General features: G+C 36.6%; 1 protein-coding gene across 2 annotated transcripts in view; it reads left to right on the plus strand.

Annotated features, from left to right (window-relative positions):
- Positions 1–13,716, plus strand: part of LOC125250727 (potassium/sodium hyperpolarization-activated cyclic nucleotide-gated channel 2-like) — a 73,372-nt gene extending 59,656 nt beyond the window's left edge. The window contains exons 7-9 of one of the 2 annotated variants that reach the window (XM_048163452.1): positions 5,712–5,876; positions 7,204–8,173; positions 13,184–13,716. In XM_048163452.1, coding sequence (XP_048019409.1) covers positions 5,712–5,876; positions 7,204–8,141 — 1,103 coding nt within the window. In that variant the 3' untranslated portion in view covers positions 8,142–8,173; positions 13,184–13,716. Of the gene's footprint in view, positions 1–5,711; positions 5,877–7,203 lie in introns of both variants that reach the window. The other variant, XM_048163451.1, reaches the window with a different exon arrangement.
- Positions 13,717–16,314: the final 2,598 nt, after the last annotated feature.

The raw sequence follows: 16,314 nt of genomic DNA on the forward strand, positions 1-16,314 counted from the left end.
GTCAGAATTGTATTAAGTCAGAATTATGTGTTATCAAGTCAGAATTGTGAGATATAAAGTCAGAATTGTGAGAAATAAAGTCAGAATTGCGAGTTATAAAGTCAGAATTGCGTGATATAAAGTCAGAATTGTATTAAGTCAGAATTATGTGTTATCAAGTCAGAATTGTGAGATATAAAGTCAGAATTGTGAGAAATAAAGTCAGAATTGCGAGATATAAAGTCAGAATTGTGTTATATAATGACAGAATTGCGAGTTATAATGTCAGAATTGTGTTATATAAAGTCAGAATTGCAAGTTATAAAGTCAGAATTGAGTTATAAAGTCAGAATTGTGTTATATAAAGTCAGAATTGCAAGTTATAAAGTCAGAATTGCGTTATATAAAGTCAGAATTGCGAGTTATAAAGTCAGAATTGCGTGATATAAAGTCAGAATTGTATTAAGTCAGAATTATGTGTTATCAAGTCAGAATTGTGAGATATAAAGTCAGAATTGTGAGAAATAAAGTCAGAATTGCGAGTTATAAAGTCAGAATTGCGTGATATAAAGTCAGAATTGTATTAAGTCAGAATTATGTGTTATCAAGTCAGAATTGTGAGATATAAAGTCAGAATTGTGAGAAATAAAGTCAGAATTGCGAGATATAAAGTCAGAATTGTGTTATATAATGACAGAATTGCGAGTTATAATGTCAGAATTGTGTTATATAAAGTCAGAATTGCAAGTTATAAAGTCAGAATTGAGTTATAAAGTCAGAATTGTGTTATATAAAGTCAGAATTGCAAGTTATAAAGTCAGAATTGCGTTATATAAAGTCAGAATTGCGAGTTATAAAGTCAGAATTGCGTGATATAAAGTCAGAATTGTATTAAGTCAGAATTATGTGTTATCAAGTCAGAATTGTGAGATATAAAGTCAGAATTGTATTAAGTCAGAATTATGTGTTATCAAGTCAGAATTGTGAGATATAAAGTCAGAATTGTGAGATATAAAGTCAGAATTGTGAGATATAAAGTCAGAATTGTATTAAGTCAGAATTATGTGTTATCAAGTCAGAATTGTGAGATATAAAGTCAGAATTGTGAGAAATAAAGTCAGAATTGTGAGATATAAAGTCAGAATTGTATTAAGTCAGAATTATGTGTTATCAAGTCAGAATTGTGAGATATAAAGTCAGAATTGTGAGATATAAAGTCAGAATTGTGAGATATAAAGTCAGAATTGTATTAAGTCAGAATTATGTGTTATCAAGTCAGAATTGTGAGTTATAAAATCAGAATTGTGTGTTCAGAATTGTGAGATAAAGTCGCAATTACCTTTTTTTATTTTTCTATTTAGTGGCGGAGACAAGCTTCAATAAGCGGCAGCACAAACGCAGATTTGAATGTTCCGTTTGTGATTTTGTCAAAGGTTTAATAGACATTTCCGAATCATTGTCATTTAGGAATGAGATCGTGTGAGTGTTTAAATCAAGATCACTATTTTTTCAACAATTAATCATGCAGCTCTTTTGCACATTAAAGAAAGTTAAAAATATAAAACAGCATAATAGATCCTCTTGAAGTCCCACAAGTCTCTGAATCCTCTGTGAAACAGAACTGCAGCAGAAGTCCATTGAATCGTCATGGTTCTGAGCAGAGCCCCGGTGAACCCTAGAAGTGTGTGTGGTGAGATGTGATGTGCTCTGCTGAGGAGTGGAACATGATCCTTCTGCAGCCTTAAATCCGGATGAGTCAGCTGTTTTTAGCTGCAGAGGGCAGGAGGGTTTGGAAGAGGCTCTCGGCGCGTGACCTTGGAAAGGTCAAAGACAAACCGATGTCTTGTGTAGCCTGAGATAAAGAAAGAAAAGAGAGAAGCCGTCTGATCCTGTGGGCATTGTGTAGTAGGATCAGTCTCAGTTTTACCCAGAGGAAAACTGTATTGCTCTTTTCGTAGCTCAGACTTAAATATCATTCCCGTTTCATTTAAGTATCAGACTTGTTGATATTTCTCATAACATTTATTTGGGGGACACAATTGAGACATTTGTTAACATGCAGCGTAGAGCTATCAAATGGATGTGAAATTTCACCTCATAATCAATTAAAAACAATTATATTTTTAATAAAATATACAAGATCATTGTGTTTTGACTTTATTTTTAGGACAAGTAAGCACATTTCCCTCTAAATGCAAATTTCCATATATTGGCAAAGCATTTTAAACAATTTCAAATGTATATTAGTTTAAATAAACAACAAATACTAGGCTATAGTATACTATAATAATACGTTAATGTAATAATGCTAATCATAAATGTAGTTTTAATTTAAAAATAATATACATTTAGTGTTTTTTAATGACCCAGAACTTTCTTGACAGTTTTGTTTTGATTCACACTTATTTTTTTTATATAAATGCTATGCATATGAAATATGTGTTTATGTATAATAGAGCTATATATTGGATATGAATAGCAGCTCAGATCATTTGCTCTTGTACAGATTTAATGAGAATCATCTTTTGATTGCACACAATTTTTTTTTTTTTTTTTTTTTGAAAAGCAGATGTTTCAAAGTCTCAATTTCCTCTCCATTTAATCTCATTGTTGTAGGAGATTTTTCTTTATGGCCTGTAGTGGCTTTTTTTGTATGTGTGAGTGGATTTTAAACAAATTAAGGAACAAATTAGATGCAAATGAGGTTTCGTGTCTACAAGAGTGTTTGTGTTTGCACCGGTGTGTGTGTGTGTTCACCTTTATGTAGGTGCTTTATGTGATTGTAGCTTTAATTTACTGCCTCTTGGTTTGATGAATATCCCCAGCTCGGGATGATGACAAAGTTTTCTAAAGTGAACTAAGGTTTCCAAGGTTGTGTATTGGATTTTCTGGATTGATTTGGTGAGCAGACAGGGAAATGGACCGAACACACAGAGGACCCTGATGGATGGGTCAGGATTTAATACACAAAATGACGCACAACATGTACGATGAATGATGTTTATTATCTTCTGAGGCTTATGGGTTATTTCTCTACCATCCTGAGGAACTAGATTTTTCATAGTTGTGTTCCAATATTATGAGCTAAATTTAATGCCAGAGAACATGTGTGTGTGTGTATGATCTTCTAAATATAGACACAAAATAACCTTGAACATTCACCATGAAACAATGAAAATATGATGAGCTGTATGATGTACAGTATATGCACTAGGTTTTTTCATGTTTTTGAAAGATGTCTCACCAAGGCTGCATTTATTTGATCAAAAATACAGTAAAAACTGTAAAATTGTGAAATATTATTACTATTTCAAATACGTGTTTTCTATTTGAATATATTTAAAAATGTAATTTATATGTGTGATATTAAGCTGAATTTTCAGCATCATTACTCCAGTCTTCAAGGCAGGGTAGGCAAAAAAATGTATAAAAAACTTTTTTTCAAAATTTGTTTAAACTTTATTTATATATCAATACATAATTAAAATGTAAGTACTCTGAAAAAGAAAGTATAAAAATCGAGTGTCTGTAGACCTCTCACGACTGTTTTAAAGACAGCTCATTATTTCCATTCACTCCACCCCCTCCCTTCTGGGCTCCTTCCAAAGCCACGCCCCCAAAACGCATGAACGTGTGACTCCGACCACTGAGCTGGAAGACGCATTATTTACCTGAGACGAGCGGAGAGGAAGGAGCACGGCATGTAGTGACATCATGTCAGAATCACATGTAATAAAAATAACTTTATAATTATGAAGATAAACAAACAAGATGTATTTTAGTACTCACTATCAAGCTAGCATATTGATATTGGTAAAGTTTAAAATATATATTTTTTGATTCGCTAACGAGCTATCTATAAGGCAAAGCTAAAAACAGGTTGCATGATACACGTTTTTCCATTACCATCATTTACACTGTGATGAAGATGAATTTCGTGTAAGATTCATAACATATACGTTGTTCTACAGATCAACAGAGTAACATACACTCAAATATCAACTCACAACTGCATTGCAGACACAAAATAATAACACACACATACAACAAAGTGTGTACGACACACACAGATACAAGATAAAGACATCAGTAAACATAGGTAGAGAATATAAAAACAAAACAAAGGCGAAAAAAAAACGTGCAGGTAAACTTACAGGTGAACATGGTAAAAGAGTTAGACAGAGGGTAAAATTATGCACAATTCAACACTATAGCTATCATTATTTATCGTCTCTACTACGGCTCGCTAAGTAATGTTATGTTAGCTATATTACGCAGCTACGTGTGCTAATGACACATGCTTCATGAAAAAATAAACAAAAAAATATGTATGATCAAAATACAAAAAGAAAGATTTACCTGTCCAGCAGAAATAAAGCCATCAAGGAGTCACTTTTCAGCCCCTTGAGTTCCCTCAGTTCTCGCCATCGCTGGAAAGCCACGCCGATATTAACTCGCGTTTTATTTCTTTGTTTATCCAAAGACTTTTTGTTCATTGCCTTTTCTTGTACTGTTACTGTCTTCCTTTTTTTGCCTGGTTTGCCTTCACTAACTGCATAGGCCGATACTGTGAATTTAGCTTGCTGTTTCTCTGCCATTGTTTTGGTATTCCTAGGATCCATGCCTCTTGGATTCCCCAAATCAAACGTGCGCGCGCAAGTGGGCAGGTCATGTGTGGCAAAAGGGTGGTTGCCATGGTTGCGAGAGAGTGACAGCCGCCTAAGCCAATCCTATGTTTCGTCCCGGATGGAAATAATGAGCTGTGTTTAATACAGATTAAACGGTCTAGAGTCACTCGATTTTTATACTCTTTTTATCAGAGTTCTTACATTTTAATTATGCATGTATATATATAGAAAGTTTAAACAAATTTGGAACAAAATTTCTTACCTACCCTGCCTTTCAGTATCACATGATCCTTCAGAAATCAATATGCTGATTTGGTGTTCATTTATTATAAATTATTATTGGTGCTCAATCATTAATAATGGTTCTTATCATTATCAATTTGAATTTAAAAACAGTTCATAATAATAATAAATAATAGTAAACTGCTTAATATTTTCAAATAGACAAAAAGTTATTTTAAATTGTAATAATATTTCACAATATTACTGTATTTTTGACTAAATAAATGCAGCTTTAGTGAGCAGAAGACACTTTTATTTTTTAAAAGACCAAATTTTATTTAATCCAAACATTTTACAGGTTGTGCCCAACTTTCTTCCTTCTTTTTATTGATTTATTTTATTGATTTATTGATTTATTTTTTTGTTTGGACCATAATTGTTCTTCAAAATATCTTATTCGGTGTCCACAGAAGAAAGTCAAACAGGTTTAAAATGATGTAAGGTAAATTATGACAGAATTTCCCTTTAAAATGGGAAACGGGAAAGTATTTTAGCACTGAAATAATTACACACTTAGAGCTCAATAAAGCAAGAATTTATTCACCACTTTGTAATAAGCATTCAAATCACATACTTTTGAATGAAGTCTGATAAAGTTTAATTACTTTCTGCAGGCAGATATTTAAATTCACTCCCTGTTAAATGAAGGACTCTTCAGGGTTTCAGTTTTTGAGCAATTTAAAAACACTTGCCATCTAGAAAAGGTCACCAAGTTCCTTTCCCCTGATGAACGGCAATATCAAGATGTTTTTAAAATTATTCAGGTACTGATGTCCTTAAACCTTCAATGTGTGTAAGTTTGACCATTTTCCTCCCTGTCAGAGATCTGTCTGCTGACGCGGGGTCGTCGTACGGCGAGCGTACGAGCGGAGACCTACTGTCGCCTGTATTCTCTCTCCGTGGACAATTTTAATGAGGTATTGGAGGAGTATCCCATGATGAGAAGGGCCTTTGAGACCGTGGCCATCGACCGACTGGACCGCTTGGGTAAGCGAAACCAGAAACTCCTTCTGAAGTTTCTCAAAGAACAATAAAGTGAACATTTTAATGCCTTAAAGGATTATCCAGGGTTAAATACAGCTTAAGCTTCATGGGCAGCATCTGTGTCGATTATCACATATTGACTTAATGCTGGGCTTAAAAAAGAACTGAAAACCTGTTAACTGTAAGGCCCTTGTCTCATTGACTTCTAATGTAAATGTTCTGGAGGGATACCCTTGTGAAAAAGAAGTATACTTTAGCATATTTTAAAAAGAGTACTTATTAATTAAATAATATACTTTGAAAGAATATACTTAAAGGGTTAGTTCACCCAAAAATGAAAATTATCCCATAATTTACTCAACCTCAAGCCATTCTAGGTGTACATGACTTTCTTCTTTCAGGCGAACACAATCGGAGTTATATTAAAAAAAAAAAACCCTGGATCTTCCAAGCTTTATAATGGAAGTGAATAGTAATTTGAATTTTGAAGCCCAAAAAAGCATATCCATCCATCATAAAAGTAATCCATACGGCTCCAATGGGTTAATAAAGGCCTTCTGAAGCGAAGCAATGTGTTTTTTGTATGAAAAATATCCATATTTATAACTTTATAATAACTGGCTTCCGGTAACGGCCATACATGAGTTGCAAATTAAGATATTTTTGATGAAATCCAAGGGTTTCTGAACCACACATAGGCAGCAACGTCACTGCACATTTTGAGGTCCAGAAAGGTAGTAAAAACATTGTTAAAATAGTCAACGTGACTACAGTGGTTCAACCTTAATGTTATGAAACGACGAGAATACTTTTTGTGTGCAAAAACTAAACAAAAATTACAACTTTATTCAACAATTTTCCTTGTTTACGTTCGAATGCCGACTCATTATTGGCCAGCTCCTGCATCCGCAACACATGCATGCATCGTGGCGCTCATGTGTTCCACTTCGGCCAATACTGAGTCGGCATTCAGATGTAAACAAGGAAGCCTGCACTGAGTTCAGTATGTCAACTACGTATGACAATGGTTCAAATTGTTGAATAAAGTCATTATTTTTGTTGTTTTTGTGCACAAAAAGTATTCTTGTCGCTTCATAACATTAAGGTTGAATCACTGCAGTCATGTTAACTATTTTAACCATGCTTTTACTACCTTTCTGGACGTCAAAAGGTCCAGTGAGGTTGCTGCCAATGTGTGGTTCAGAAACCCTTTACTGAAATATATTCCAAATCTAAAAAAAAATGAAATACTATCAAAACAATTACATGTAGCTGAACAATATATAATTTTCATAATACAGTACTACAAAATGTTCATCTTTCATTACAGGAAAAAAGAATTCTATCCTAATGAACAAAGTGCAGCACGACTTAAACTCCGGAACCTTAAACAACCGTGAGAACGAGATGATCCAAGAGATCGTGAAGTACGACCGAGAGATGGTGAAGCTGATCGATCTGCAGCGTCCACGTGCCATGTCCATGACGCCCTCCATCCCTGGCGGGATGTTTGCTCCGCCTGGCCAATCGCAGGGCAGCTCTGCCATCGCTACTCTACAGCAAGCAGTAGCGATGAGCTTCTGTCCGCAGTTCGGTGGCCCTATGGTGGGTCCGAGCACCATGCAGTCGCCCAGGATGGTCCGACGGTTCCAGGTGGTGCAAAGCCTTGCCAGCCCGGTTTCGGTTTCTCCTCAGCAGTCTCTGCCACCGCTTGGAGCGTTCGCCGCTGTGGCTATGGCCAGTCCGCCAGTGCAAAGTCCGCTAGCAGCAGCGGGTGGACGAACTTTCCAGTACGGGAGTGGCCCGATGGGTGCGCGCTCCGGATCTCAACTGTCGCTCATCCAACAGCATGTTCCCAGTCCCACACGGCCAAAGGGATCCCAACCGTTGCACCAAACGGGCAGCTTGACCCAGGACGACAGAGCCCTGTCTGCTTCGCAACCCTCCCTGCCACAAGATGGCGCTCCGCCCGTCGCGCCCAGCCCGCCGCCATCGACCCGCGTTTCCTCAACATCGATCGGTCCGCCTCAAGCTCCCCATCCTGCCGTCCCGGGGCCTTCCGGTGTCCGTAGCGCATTGCCTCAGAGAATGGCACTGCCACACCAGGCGTCCGCAGCCGCGGCTGGGAATTACCCGTCCACACCGCCCCCTACAGGCACTCCGCCTGGCGTAACGGGACCGGACTCGGCTATACGCAAGAAAGATTCCATAGTCAGCCTTCCCGAGACGGACTTCACAGCCAGATCCCGGCTCTCGTCCAACCTCTGACGAGAACTCTGAGACTGTTTGCAATACTTTTTGTGAGTCAAAGTTCGTTATTTTTGCTCGAGTACCGCGCTCGTAGGATGGCTTTTCATAGGAACCAAAGGGAGGGCGATAAGACAGACTTGAGGTGCGGTCACATTTACCATTGCTCATGAAATTTAAAGGGCATTATGCATTTAGCAGATGCTTTTGTCCAAAGCGAAGAAACTAAAGCAATTCGTCAATGTTCGTAATATACAATACCAGGTTTATTTGACAAGCTAGAGAAGAGGAGAGATGCAGAGAAGAGAAGTGCATTGGTTTGAGGGTGTGGGGTGGTTAAGTGATTGCAGAAGATGTGTGTCTTCAGCTGCTTATTGAAAGATGGTAGTCTCAGCAGTTCAGGTGTAGGTTGGCAGCTCTTTCCACCAGAGTGGAACAGAGAGGGTGAAGGATCTGGAAAGAGTCGAGGAACAATGAGGCGTCACTCTGTTAATGATCTTAGCTGGTGGGTGGGAGCATATTGACTCATTCCAATAGGAATCCCCATGCAGATTTGACTAATTTTCAAGTCGGCCACTTGAATTCACCATACTGACCAACAAAAAAGATGCTTGGTTTGGAAGTGAGTTCAGTGCTTTATTTTGCCCATGACATTTCACTGAAATATCACTAATGTGACCGCACCTTTTCCACTACTAGATTTAACGTCTCCGCTAGAGTCACAAGGTCGGATGCCTCGACTCCACCCGCTAGTGTAGCTAGTGCCGCCCCTGTACAGCTTCTGACGCCTCTTAATATATTTGTCTTTATCGTCCCGAGTGAAAGGGAGAAATCCTGTCGTGTGTTACATGGTGTTTTCCGTAGAGTTCCTACAATGCAATCGGGCGACTAGAAAATCAGGGACTTGCAAGAGATGACAATGATGCTTTGTGAACGCGTTTTGGAACGTCTCCATTCTTTCTGTATAAGCTGTACTTGTAGCAATCTAATTAACTGTCTTTCACTTTGTTGTAAAATATCAATGAAAAAACGTGTAATGGACCGCTGGTCGATCTTATATCTTAATGTAAATAAGGAGGTTAAAAAGGGAAAAAAAAACAAAACAAGTTATAATAGAAAACACACAAATTGTATTTACTCGAAAACCAAAGTTGAGCTTGAACACAAGTTTTGGTTGTGTCTGTGTCAACTGAGAAAAACAAGTCAAATGGAAACATCCTCTATTTAACTGCCTTGATTCCGAGTTTAGAAGCCATATACATGGTCTGTTTGTGCGTGCGCGTGTGTATTTGTGCACATATGCTTATTATTGTGTTTTATCGAACGGGAGTGGGATGCTTGCATTTTTACGTCGTTTCGTCAGGCGTGTCGATAAAGGCAATACTTCACTGCATCGGGGTTGCACTGAGAGTTGAGACTTGAATGCAATGGGTCTTTTGCAGAACTTGTTTAAATTAGCAGGCAAACCAAAATAATCATGCTGTTTTCTGTGATCCATGTTGATCTGTACATGCAATATAATTCTGCAATATCCTTGCCCTGCCTTTTATATGAAAGCTTCATATCGCGGCATAAGCAATTTAATCAGCGTCATTCAGAGAATGTTTGAAACCTCATCTTTTAAGGCACTGGATAAGGTTGTGCAGCTTTCGCAATATGTTATAAAGTTTGTCTTTGTTTTCTAAAGTCCAGCAGTACATGTAATTTGTCACTTTATGTTTGTAAGGGTCTGCGCAGTTGTGCGTTTCAGTGATGAAAACGGGTTTTATGGTCTTTGTTTGTTTATTTATTTATTTATTATTGCTGGGAAGCACTACAGTCACAATAAAATAAAAAAGTCACAATTTTGAAAGTCAGAAAAGGTTGGTAAAACGTAAGAAATCGTAATACTAATATAATATAAAATAATAAAAAAAGAGTATTATCTATATAATGTAATATTATTGTAAAAATATAATATCTTCTATATCTATTCATTTATATTATACAGTTTAACAGTGGCATTTTATAACATCGCGTGTTCTCCCATTGTCGCAAAAATAGATTCTGATTTGCACAAATGACTGAGTATTTAAAACATGCTGCATATTAATGGCCTGTAAACATAATACAAAGTTCATGTGTGGGCTCAGTTTGCAGGCCTGTGAGCGCTGGCTGAATAGTTGATTTGTTGATTGAATAGATGTAAACTATTGGGTTGATTTATGAACTCTTTACAAGAATGTAGTTGTGTTCGTTTTATTGTCAATTGCTGCAGATTTTTCTCACTTGAACTTTGAAATTGTAAATATGACGCTGTAAATTATTTTATGTGCAAACCCGGGCAGTAACCTATAGGAGAAAAAAAATGATTTTAGAAAAACAAAAATGAGATTGGTGCATAATGGGTTTTGAATGTATGCCGAATGGCATTAATGATGTGACCTGAATATTAACAACTGCCATGTAAATAGATCAGTGATAATTCATGCAAAATGGAAATTGTGTGTATTTGCTGATTGTTTGTAGCGATCACGTCCTAATTACTCTAACCGGAAACGTCTCAAATTCTTTTATTTTTCTAAGTCTTGTTTCTCTGACGGTGGTCCATATGTGGATTATCGTAACACAAAGCACACTGTGTCCCATTATCGCCCTCTATAGGACAGGTATCACCACATTCCCAGGATGTACTAAATGATTTTTGAGATCGAAACAGGCAGCTTAAACAATTGAAACAAAACCAGCAAACAAACGTTTATCATCAACAAGATTCCCCGAAACAACAATGTATTGATTACTATCTATTAACTTTTGCATGCCTGCATTTACACTGCTAACCGATTCTGATTTTGTCTCACTGATATGCACAGATCAGATCATGTTGCATATGTGGTTCTGGATCGATCATTTATCTGATGTGTTTGGTCATCTGGTCGAAATCTAAACACTTGTATCCAATGGTCTAAAATAATCACTTGCTTAGTTAGTGAGTGCATTGGAATTTCTGCAACGCCTGTTGAGTATTAAAGGGTTAGTTTACTCAGAAATGAAAATTCTATCATCATTTACTCACCCCTCATGTCATTCCAAACCTGTAAGACTTTCATTCATCTTTGGAACACAAATGAAGAGAGATTTGTATCCCTCTACTCAAAAAGTTTATAAAAGAAATCCATATGAATCGAGCGGTTTAATCTAAGTCTTCTGAAGAGACCTGATCGCTTTATACGACGAATAGATTTAATCTAGGCCTTTATTCACACATCACATATTTTGAAGCATCAGAGTGTTGGGTGAATAGACCTTCAGTGAAGTAACAGAAATTGTCATTTGTGTTCCAGAGATGAATGAAAGCCTAAAGGGTTTGGAGCGATATGAGGGTGAACTATTCCTTTAAGTGAACGTCAACATTTTGGATCTGAGCTTTAGGCTTTGCAGTGTAAATGCAGCACAACACCGTGTCTACACTGGAAACGCATATAAATTAAATGACAAGATAACAGAAATATCACAAACTGGCTTTGATGTAATTGTCAAACAATTAAAGATGTAAATTGACTTTACTTTTATGCATTTGGCAGATGTTTTTTTCCCCCCAAAGCAGCTTGCATTGCATTTAAGGTATACATCTGCTCAGTTCATGCATTCACTGGGAATCGAACCCATAACCTTGGTGTTGCAGCACCATGCTGTTCTGTTTGAGCAACAGGAAATTAATTCTTTCCCCAACGGCATTTAAAAAAAAAAAAAAGTCGCCAGCCACCGCCAGCATTTTTGATCATTTTCACAAAACTTTGGCCCCCCAGAATATTTTGTTGTATGAACAGTGTTGGGGAAAGTTACTTTTTAAAGTAATCATTACAATATTGCAGTAATCATTATTTAAAGTAATCATTACAATGTCCCTAAAAAAGTAACTAATTGCGTTACTTAGTTACTTTGCATGAAAAGTAATGAGTTACATTACTTTTGGTAAGTGTCATTAAAAAAAGCAACATTTTGAAAAGCTGAGTTTGTCCGGATGGGATTCAGAACAATGATTTCTTCCACCAACACCCCCAAAGCTTCACAGTCCTTTCCCTCGCCCTGGGACAACATTTCATTCGGTAACGTTTGGCAGTTTTGATTTATATGCTGTTAATGTTTGATGATTGCATTATTTTACATGTGCATAAGCAATGCTTCTATCAATTGTTTCTGCTTCTTCTTCTCCTGTGTTTTGATCTGGAGATTCTGTACTCTTTCAGAAAATGTGTAATAGCGCCCCCTACCATACTGGATGGCTGAAAGAGAAAGAGTTAAATTCATTAAAAACATTATTTCAGACAGAAGAGAAAAATAAATGGTCTGTGCAGCATGCTAGAAATAGAAAAAGGGGCATCTGTCAACTGAAGACATTGCTGCCATTGTAAACAGCTCTGTTGATTATAATGACAGTTATTTGGTTCTGAAACGTAGCTACGCGGCGCTCGCATCTGGTGTAGACACGGTGTAAAAGCATAATTTCAATCAGACCTAAAAATCCCCAGTTAACTGAACCTCCACACACATCTTCTGTAACATAAGAGTCTGATGATATTAATCTGAGAAAGGAAGCTAGGAAGTGACAGTCCGTCGACCAAAAGGCTAAATGAAACTTTATCACAGGTTTGCAATGTAATCTCTCTTATTTGGTTTCCCAGTTAGGCACATTTAGTGCTGTTCAATTTCCTGCGAATAAACCTTTCAGTTCTGCTAGGGCTTTATGTTCTTTTGCCCAAGGACACAGACTGTGTTTTTATTTGCATCAAATGCAACATCCACAACCGTTGGTCGATTAGGAAGGGTATGGCAGTGAATGTACATGAATAACTGGACCGTTTTATTTACATATGTACACACACTTGCATATGTACTGGTTTTAGCCCTAATTAAGCTGCTGTCTGATTGTTTGAATGGAGATCGCAGCCAAATATGAGTATTTTAGCGTCGCTCTACAGCAGACTCATATAGTACCCGTTCACGCTCACCACAGGCCTCGTCTGCCACTGCTGTTAAGTCATCTGTGTGGAAAATGTGACAGTTTTATTCTGCTTTTCCAGCGCGGAAAGGCTGGCAGATGTGAGCGAGGCAATCTTCCCTGCAAGCGCTTGAAGGACAGGCGGACAGATTGACTGAACATTCCTCCATATTTCCCGGCATCAAATGTAAATCAGGGTACTTTATGTTTCTGTTATGAGAAGTGTTTTTTTTTTTTTTCTCTCTCTCTCTGTCTGTCTGTTTATTTTCTGTTTTGACAATGTGCCCCAATGCACAATGTACTGTAAATACCTAGTGCCTAGTATATCTAGTTTCCAAATAGTCTATTTTTAGTCGTATGTGGCTCTACGAAAGACAAAATGCAAAGTTTATGTGTCTTTTCTTTTTTATGAAGGGAATGTTCACCCAAAAATTGTTTTAAAGCACCTTCATGCAGCTCTTTTCTGTACAAAGTTCATCATGACCAAGTTTATCAAACTCCAAATAAAAAAAACAACATAAAAACATGCAAAAAAAATAAAAATAAAAATTCTTACTCAGTATTTTGTCTTGTTTTCCAGTACAAATATCTGCACATTCTTAAATCAAGTCTTGTTTTTCTAAGAAAACATAGAATCAAAATGAAGTGAGTTTATGCTTAAAACAAGAACGAATATCTGCCAATAGGTTAGAAAAATAAACTTAAAGGGTTAGTTCACCCAAAAATGAAAATTCTGTCACTAATTACCTCACATCGTTCCACACCCATAAGACCTTTGTTCATCTTCAGAACACAAATTAAAATCCTATGGCCTGCATTGAGAGCAAGTTAATTTACACTTTCAAATGCCCAGAAAGCTACTAAAGATATATTTAAAACAATTCATGTGACTACAGTTGTTCAACCTTAATGTTTTGAAGCGACGACTTTTTGTATGCCAAAAAACCCCCAAAATAACGACTTTATTGCAATGTCTAGTGATGAGCAATTTCAAAACACTGCTTCTGCTGCTGAAGCAGTTTCGAATCAGTGGTTTGGAGCGTGTATCAAACTATCTCAAATTGCCAAAGTCATGTGATTTCAGTAAACGAGGCTTCGTTACATCATAAGTGTTTCGAAATTTCAATGGTTCACGTGACTTTGGCAGTTTGATGCACGCTCTGAACCACTGATTCGAAACAAAAGATTTGTAAAGCTTCGAAGCTTCATGAAGCAGTGTTTTGAAATCGCCCATCACTAGATATTGTGGAATAAAGTCGTTATTTTGTTTTTTTGGCGCACAAAAAGTATTCTCAACGCTTCATGACATTAAGGTTGAACCACTGTAGTCACATGAACTGTTTTAAATATATTCTTTCTGGGTACATTTCTTAGTACTTGCTCTCAATGCAGGCCTCACAAGCCATCGGATTTCATCAAAAATATCTTAATTTGTGTTCCGAAGATGAACGAAGGTTTTACGGGTGTGGAACGACATGAGGGTGAGTAATTAATGACAGAACTTTCATTTTTGGGTGAACTAACCCTTTAATTCTTACCCCGCTGACATCAATTTAAATGTAAACTCACTTTAGATTTTTTCATTTTGAGCAAGACTTTACTTCTCAAGTGAAATTATCTTGATTTAAGAAGTTTTCGATATTTGTAATGGAGAACAAGACAAAAATTTACATAAGAAAATCATTTTGTACAGCTTTCATGTCTTCTAAAGTCACACAGATTTTAATTTAGGTTATTTATGAGTGAACTAACCACTTTTTTTGTCTTTTTTGAAGCTTGACAGACATCGATCTATGAACTGCCGCTGTATGAATAAGCTGCGTGAAGATTCTTCAAAATTTCTCCTTTTGTGCTCGATGGGAAAAAAAAAAACAACAGTATACAGATTTGGAATGCCATAAGGGAGACTAAATAGACAGCATTTTTATTTTTGGGTGAATTAATCCTTTTAACCTTGCAATATATGTACAGTAGCTGCTAATTAGTGTTAGTGAAACCAATAACCCAGCATAACCTCCTCGTGTGGGGAAACACGACTTGCACATTTCTGTTTGTCTGGAACCCTGAGCTGCATGTCTGTGTACGGGACACTGAGTGAGAAGCCAGACTTTACTTTCTCACAGCTCTGGTAAGATGTTCTGGGGGTTTTGCTGTTGCAGATCATAGACATCACAGCAGATATAATGATGATGAGACTTTTCAGCACACAGGCTGTTTTTCAGGTTGTCCTATTAGTGATTTCGAGCACAATTGCACAAATAAACAGCAAATGCAATAAGATGTTAATATCACAATTGTATGACTAACCTTCTTGCATAGTAGGTTATTTTTGTCTTGTTTTCAATTAAAAATGTCTAAAAATTCTTAAATCAAGATACAAGATAAGTCTTGTTTTCTGGTGGAAAAAATCATCAAAATTCACAGGGAATACAAAATTATTTTTCTTATCCCACTGGCAATATTTTTTCTTGTTTGCAGCATAAACTCACTTAATTTTGATTATTTTTTTCAGTAAACAAGACTTAATACCTGAAGTCATTTTGCTTCTTAAGTATTTGTAACTTGATTTAAGAATGTTTAGATATTTGTACAGGACAAAAGTAGTTTCAGTGTTGGGTTACTAATTGATCAACATTTTTATTTTGAGGGAAACCTGAAATGGCATCTGCAATGAATTTTACTTCCATAATGTGACGTATGAGTGCAACAGGATATTGGGAATTGCTTGGGCTGGTGAAAAGTTCAGTCCACACCAGACATGGAAAGTGATTTTGGAGTGAATTATTATGAACTTTCTTGAAAACCAGAACATAAAAACTGAAGGTCAATTTGCTCAACTTTCCATATTACTGTTAACTGCCATCAGCAAGATTATAGCTAATCTGACCTACAACAGTTGCCTAAAACAACAGATATTTGGCGATTGGTTAACATTAATCAATAGCCATTTTTATGCAAGATTTAAGAGTTTTCACTTGGAATAACATACACCGCAATAAGACCAGGATTGTGTATTAGGAAAGTAAATAGATTCAACATCATATTATGCATTAAAAATTAACAAGTTGTGAAAATTTAGACAATTTAGACTATTTGAAAGGTCTAAATTGCTCTTTTTTTTATTAAAGTGCTGTCAGATGGGAGAACAGCAGCAAAGCCTTGTTTTAGTGTAATGTGGACCCAGTTCTGTTCAGAGACGTGATTTTATATGTA

Source organism: Megalobrama amblycephala, linkage group LG17, assembly GCF_018812025.1.
Source record: "Megalobrama amblycephala isolate DHTTF-2021 linkage group LG17, ASM1881202v1, whole genome shotgun sequence".
NCBI classification, from domain to species: Eukaryota; Metazoa; Chordata; class Actinopteri; order Cypriniformes; family Xenocyprididae; genus Megalobrama; species Megalobrama amblycephala.